Below are 7,451 nucleotides of genomic sequence, written 5' to 3'. Positions count from 1 at the left end.
TCTGTCTGTCTGTCTGTCTGTCTGTCTATCTGTCTGAAGCATCCTGATTTAGTTCAGTAATATCAGTCGGTACTGAATGTTGATCCCTGACTGACACACAGGACGTGTTCTCCATGTTTTCACACACAAACCTGGAACTCATGAACACTCATGAGTCACGTTTAAAACTGGAGACGAGACGTCCTCACTTCTGCTTTTGTTTTCCACTCTGAGGATGTTTTGTTCCCAAAGATTTAAACTGGTTTATGACTCTGCCGTGACTGGGATCAGGTGGGCTTTTATGTGCGTGTTCGGTTGGTTACTAAGCCTTTATTTTGTAATTTTGCTAATGTTGTTGTGTGTGTGTGTGACTTTAGGACATCTGTGAGGACATCTCGGACCATGTGGAGCAGATTCACGCCCTGCTGGAGACGGAGTTCTCCCTGAAGCTGCTGTCGTACTCCGTCAGCATCATCGTGGACATCCGGTGAGATATGAGATGATGCTCTCTGTTTAAATAGTGTTTATGATGTTGTCGTATATTTATGTTCTGTGATACTTTAAGGGTTTCTTCTCCCGTTAAATAGTTTCTAGTGAGTTTATTGTTACTTTTTATTTGTCGAATGTGGACCAGTGAATCTCTTTGTTTTCTTTATGCTCTAAGAAACATCGACTTATTCTTTAAAGTTTTGTGTATTTTTGCTTTAACACTTTATTGATGTGTGCACAATCCAAAGAGGCAAACACGGTCAATAGTGGAAAGGTACACAACACTAAGGGATGTTAAGAATGACAAAAGAAGAGAAGAAAACTAATGAAACAACCAGCCATGCCTGTCAACAATCACCCTATAAAATAATACAATTAATAATAAAACAAATACATAAAAATAACAATGAATACATAATACAGTAAATACATAAAATATTTAAATATAATTCCAATAAATAAATACAAATATACAAAAGTAACAAATAAATCATAAAATGAAATGAAATGAAATAAAAATAAAAATGTAAAAAAACAAATCGACCATACATTCTGTAAAACAGGTCAGTCATTGTTTTGTATATTAATAAATTGGTAAAGTCACAAGTCTTAGTACAGAGACAGATTTCACCTCACCTCTAAAACTTATCACACCAAGAAGGAAAAGAACTCAGCTGTTGTGCCAATAACGTTTTTAATAAGTGCGCTCACTTATAAGGTAAAACATATGGTGAACAAATATCTATCTGCTGTCAGAGAAAAGTCATGAAATATAGAATAAATACACAAACCAACAAATAATAAACTAACACTTTCAGTGCTTTTTTAACCAGAGATCTGTTAAACTACCCACAATCCCACGTGAGTCCGGTCTGATATCTAAATGATTTGTTGGTATTAAATATGGAGGACCTGCTGTTTAAAGCCGGTGGTGTTTTTGTGTCGGGGGGGTTCAGGACGGTGCAGCTGCTGTGGCACCAGCTCAGGGTCTCGGTTCTGGTCCTGAAGGAGCGACTGCTGCAGGGCTTACAGGACTCCAACGGGAACTACACCCGGCAGACCGACATCCTGCAGGCCTTCAGCGAGGACCAGCACCAGGTAGATCACACAACAAGCCACTGACGCTCCTCGACACCACCACAGTGCTCTGTGCTGGGTCTTCATCGGCAGAGGAACCAACAACCAACCTCTGTGTTATGTATTATCATTATATTCAAACTGTTAAAAGGCTCATTTGAGGTGAGCTACATCCTGTTTGCAGACCACGTTCGGATTCATTTATGTGTTTCTAAATATATATATATATGTATACTGTATATATTTATGTGCGTGCATCTGGCATTGTATTCTTTTCTTTGTTCTTTTTATGTCTGCGTTGTGAAGCACCTTGTGTTATAAGCCTTATTATTATCAATCGCACAAGATAATGTTTTTAAGTTGAACCTTCATTGGACAGCATGAGACTACGAGCCAACAATCTGGTGTTAAAGATTATAAATACGCAGAAAAAGAGACGTTTTCTACAAAAACGTGGTGTTTGTCGTCAAACCTAAGGGCCAATCGGCTCTTTGATCAGGAGACAGCCAGGCGTTTCCCATCATGCATTGGGTCATGCAGTCTGTGGAGAGCAGCTGAGGTCATCGTTGACCACGTGTTCATGACGTCAGAGCAAGTCGGACACAAATCTAACCGGCGTGCGACAATCGCCGGTCATCGATTCTGTAAAACATGACGATGCACTTTCTAAAACGTGTCTGCTCTTTGTCCAGTAAATTAGAAAATACAAAACTAACCAAAACATAGTTTCCTCTAATAAAATGCTTTAGTTAAATATAGTTTAGACTTTATTTGATTCTTCTCCTCCAGACTCGCCTGGACGCTCTGACGGAGGTGGACGACTGCGGCCAGCTGACCATTCGCTGCAGCCAGGACTACTTCTCTTTAGACTGCGGCATCACCGCCTTCGAGCTGAGCGACTACAGCCCCAGTGACGAGCCCGAGGCGCGAGGATCTGAACCCACCGCCGACGAGGAGGAAGAGGAAGAGGAGGAGGAGGAGGAAGAGGAGGAGGAGGAAGAGAAGGAGGAGGAAGAGGAGGATCCCTCCCAGGAGCTCGGCCACACTCGAGGCCCAAAACTGGAACCGGGAGCAGAGGAGGGCGAAGGAATCCGCCTCTCAAACCACGAACACCACAACAGTTTACCCGAACTCGCCACAAACCTCAACCATTCTCTCTCAATAATACCCACAATGCAGTGCGGCACATCCAACCACATTGAAAACGTGAAGCGCCCCCTGCAGGGCGTGAGCCACAGCACCGAGGTGTCGCCCACGCAGCCGTCTCTTCCCAAGAGAGCCGCTCTGTTCTCAAACGGAGGAACCAGGGCGGAGGACTCGAGGGGAGGTCTGGGGAAGGTCGGCCCGCCCTCCGGCCTCCACTTCCAGGCCGAGCTGAGTCGGAGCACCCCGTCTCTTATGGATCCCCCAGACCCCTCCAAGTTCTGGTTGGAGCTGGACTCGGTTTACCCAGAAAATGTTTCCCAGTCCTACGAGAGTCTGCAGGTTTGTTTCCTGTTCTTGTCTTTAGTTCTTTCACGTAGATGAGACCTTAAAGAAACTGGAAGCCCTGCTATTTTTTATATGTTTGTATAAATGACATGAACTCAAATTCTCTTTAACTTCCCAGATCATGAACGGACGCAACCTCCAGAGAAACCACGTGAGCTCCAAGCAGTTAGGCTGCTCTCAGCGGAGCGTCCAGAGTTCTTCTGGGGCCAGACGGACCGCCGACGCCCCCCCGCCTCCACAAAACCCGGCGTCTCAGGATGAAATATCTAAACAAATGGAGAGGACGCAGAGGGAGACACACGCACACAGTGAGGGGGACTCCGACTCCTCGTTGCCCTCCCCGATGAGGGAGCAGTTCCTCTCCTCAGACCTGGAGGCGTCCGGAGAGGAGTCCGACCCCCGACCGCGTCCCGGCAAGACGGCGGTCTGGATCGTGAGGCGCCAGGGGCAGAAGGTGAGCGAATATTCGTTTTGTCCAGGAGGGAACTCACTCAGAATTCAGACGCTAGAAACTTTTCACAAACTTCGTCTGCGTTACTGTCCACAAGTGACATCATCAGGGGCCTCCTTTATTTATTTATTTAATTACTTAATTAAAACTACGCCTATCTGTGCACACAGAAGACAAAATCTTCTTTCAGAACTGCACTCAAAACTCCTAAATCTGCTTTTTGTTTTGTAATTTCCTGTTATGATGTCATCTATCTCTTTGTTTACATCGTTATTGCTTTTACTGTTTAGATTTCTCGTGCAACCTCTGATGCTTTCCCTAATTATCTCTACATACAGGAAGGACATTAAGTCTGTCAGGCCAAGAATTAGGAAATGGAGGCTTTTGATCAAATACCAATAATTCCACGTATTGGTTGCCATCGTAGTTCTGATGGTTTTAGTTTGCACAGTTTTCTATCTGTAGTTTATTTTACTGTGTTTGAATCAGATGATTGTCTCCTCCGTCAGGCCGCCCAGGTTTCTTCCAGATCCAGCCCAGAGAGGGAGCACTGGTACGGGTCAGAGGAGTTCCTGGCCCTCCCCGGTCAGCTCCGTAAGACGGAGATGCTCGCTATGAAGCTGGAAAGTCTGGCTCAGTCCATCCCTCTGGTTAGTTTAGATCCACTCTCTTGTGATTGTAAACCTTTAAACAGATCTTATTTCCAGCCTGAATGCACGTCATTCTTTGCACATAATTCCAGTTTTACGCTACAGAAAAACCACACTGCTGATGTTTCTGTTGGTTCTTTGTCCTGCAGAGGCCCGGTGACTGTGACTCTACCCAGGAGGCTTTGCAGGATGTGGATGACTGGGATTTGACGGACTGGGACGGTGGGGACGACCTGCCTTCTCTCCTGCCTCCACTGGTATATCACGTTTATCTTTTTCAATGTTTCTCACTCCTTAAATGCTGGAAAACATTCGTGGATCCAGAATATATTCTCATGATGTCCCCCCCGTTCCCGCTCAGCTTCCTTACAGACGAAACCTGGTCAGCCGCTTTAGCTCCACCTCCTCCAGCGACTTCGCTCCCTCATTGGACGACGGCATCGAGTCCGGTCCGTTGTGCGACCTGCATTCTGAAGACGAGGAGGGACGGAGGTCTGCGGATCGGCGTCTGCGGCCGGCGGTGCCCCCGGTGGACGTGCGTGGAGCTGCGTCCCTGGTGCAGCAGCTGCTGGAGGACATTCAGAGTCAGGACAATGACCCCGCCGTCTGGAGAAAGATAGAGGTACGGACAGTAGTCCTGTCTGTCTGTCTGTCTGACTGTCTGTCTGACTGTCTGTCTGACTGTCTGTCTGTGTCCTCGCTTTGACATGTCGCTCAGTGTCGGTGTGTTTTCCCTGGCGGTTCATTTCATCTCATTTCTTCTGAGTTATGTATTTAAAGTGAGGTATTCTGCCTCTTCTACAAACAACACGCACCTCAAAGTGTGTAAGCGACACTTTTCTGTTCAATGGAACTGTTTTCGTTCGATCGTTAACTGTCGAGTCTGGATGCTCTGAGATCGGATCTTGGTCGCATTGGGATCCGATCACCCAGACCACATGCCGAGGAGGCCTGGCTCGCATTGAGTTCAGATCTCGGTGAATCAGAACAATTTATAAAACGTAGGACTCCATCATCTCCCCCCCCCACACGACAGTTTCTCTCCCCGGGAAAACCCAACATCTCCTGATTCTACTACTTTTAAAACCTTTTAACAAAACGAGGGGGACTTTAATTGTCCGTCCACCACAAAGAATACTGGATGAGCACAGCCTGAACCCTGGCCTATGTTCTAAGTTGCCACCAGGTTGAGTTAGCTTTAAACACAGAAACATCCTCGGTTTAGGTTACGGGACCGTGAAAGTCAGCAGGAACCAATGTTGTCTGTCGGTAGGAACCAGAAAGTGTAGTCGATACCTCCACCCTACCCTCTTCCTAAAGAGCACTGGACCTCCATCGTTTTAGCTGCATTAGCATGTTTTCCGCAGCAGAACCACGACACAAATCCCTGCACTTGTCATCCTGACAAGTCGAACCAAAACCGCCCCCTCCCCCCCCCCCCCCCCCTCCCCCCCCGTCCCTGCACCCGTCGTGATGGATTGGAAGGGGTCGGTATCGGATCGTCCCGTGGCCCCGTTAATTCATCACCTCCCCTCTAAAGGTCACGTTTGATTGGCAGGCGGATTATTGATGAGGCTGCCCGGTGAACTAATCAGTCATATCTGTCATATTGAATATGGCGAAATGTCAATAGCTCTGGGGATCCGTCCTCCTCGTGGCTGCTCCTTTAATTAGCGCTATAAAGAAGCTCCTCTGATTTCTTTTTATTGTTTTGTTTTATTCAGGTTTATCTCTCTCTCTCTCTCTCTCTCTCTCTCTCTCTCTCCTTTACTGCCTTAATATTCTAATCCCGAGGATTCTTTAACGCTTCTCTTTGCTGCTGTGACGTCCTGGTTTCTCCCCTCGGGGGATCTATGAAGTTCAGCATATCTGATTTATCAGGTGTTAGCCGGGTTAGACAGAATCACAGCGCTGCAATAAGATTATCAGTGAGGACGGGGGGGGACACACACGATCAATCTGAGGATCTGTGAGCGGGCGTCCTTGGAGCTGGGGGGGGGGCAGTGACCCAGAAGGTCGTGAGTTTGATCCCCTCGTCAAACTCCTGTCCTCCGTATTCTCAAATTCAAATCGCATCGGCCACATTTATATTCATAAGTGATGATGATTTGAATGATGAAATGTCAAAGCTGTCCGCAGCTCCTCTTAAAGCTGACAAACAGAAGGGACTCTCAGCTGAGTCCACTTCCTGTTCCTCCTCTTTAAAGCTTTGTATCGCTCATATTGGGGATCATTTCACACCCAAAATGGTATTTTCATCTTTCCAATGAGTAAGAGATGAAACACTGAGATGATTACACAACAGTAATACAAAAGCCATACTTCTAAATATCTAAAATATATATTTTAAGTATAAACATTATATCATCATCCAATATCTCAGAATCTACATTCAAAAATATTTTATTGAGTTGGAGGAAAAATACAAGAAATCTTGATTACATTTAATAATAATAATAATATTAATATATTTTATTTGTATTGCGCTTTAAAAGATACTCAAAGGCACTTTACATGATACAACAGAAACAATAAACCAGTAGCAACATGAACAAGGCAGAGAGGCCTTTCCTGGTGTCTAGAACCAGACGTCTCTGGGTTCCCACTACGAGCGGGTAAAAGCAGTGGCTCTGATTAGTCGGATGCTGGCAGACATTTCTTTGCACTCATCCCTCGCGGCGTGCCCCTGAACGCCTCACGCACAATCAGCATCCATAATCCCCGGCACGTTCAGGGCCCTGAATCATTCAGACCCCCTCTGGCTCATCTGAGCTCCGGCACAATGCAGACATGTAAAGTGAGGAGTCTGGATTTCATAAAACATTAAACGGATGCATGTTGCAGATACTGAGCCGGAAAGATTCTTTAATTTCTGTCTTGTAAAAATATTTACTCCCAAAAGATTACAGAAAAACTCCTAAAATATAGAACAAAACGCATAAAAACTACCATGAATTATGCTCTGCTGGCTCTCACATGACACCTCGTGTTAACCACACACACACACACACACACACACACGTCGTTCCTCTCTGCTCCTGGGTAATTAGCTGATTAGCTGCTTAATTAGCAGCATGTAATCATGGCGATGGATGAGCTGCCTAATTGAGGAAGTGAAGAGAAGAGTCTCAGTGTGGAGGATGACATTCTGTCTCCGCTGAATACAGCCGAGGAGAATAAAACAGGACGGAGAAATCATCAGTCCAGGGGAGGGAGGGAGGGAGGGAGAGAGAGAGAGAGAGAGAGAGAGAGAGAGGGAGGGAGAGCGCGGGAGAGAGCGGGAGAGAGAGAGAGAGAGAGAGAGAGAGAGAGAG

General features: G+C 46.0%; 1 protein-coding gene across 2 annotated transcripts in view; it reads left to right on the top strand.

Annotated features, from left to right (window-relative positions):
- Positions 1-5,560, top strand: part of LOC116383691 (A-kinase anchor protein 6-like) — a 35,227-nt gene extending 29,667 nt beyond the window's left edge. For both annotated transcript variants that reach the window (XM_031847716.1, XM_031847715.1), the window contains exons 4-10: positions 357-466; positions 1,425-1,566; positions 2,335-3,030; positions 3,155-3,490; positions 3,997-4,137; positions 4,287-4,394; positions 4,499-5,560. In XM_031847716.1, coding sequence (XP_031703576.1) covers positions 357-466; positions 1,425-1,566; positions 2,335-3,030; positions 3,155-3,490; positions 3,997-4,137; positions 4,287-4,394; positions 4,499-4,843 — 1,878 coding nt within the window. In that variant the 3' untranslated portion in view covers positions 4,844-5,560. The remainder of the gene's footprint in view (positions 1-356; positions 467-1,424; positions 1,567-2,334; positions 3,031-3,154; positions 3,491-3,996; positions 4,138-4,286; positions 4,395-4,498) is intronic.
- The last annotated feature ends 1,891 nt before the right edge of the window (positions 5,561-7,451 follow it).

Source organism: Anarrhichthys ocellatus, unplaced genomic scaffold, assembly GCF_004355925.1.
Source record: "Anarrhichthys ocellatus isolate YVR2014 unplaced genomic scaffold, GSC_Weel_1.0 scaffold7, whole genome shotgun sequence".
In the NCBI taxonomy this organism is placed as follows: domain Eukaryota; kingdom Metazoa; phylum Chordata; class Actinopteri; order Perciformes; family Anarhichadidae; genus Anarrhichthys; species Anarrhichthys ocellatus.
The sequence above is the reverse complement of the archived record's forward strand: the minus strand, read 5'-3'. Positions and strand labels throughout refer to the sequence as shown.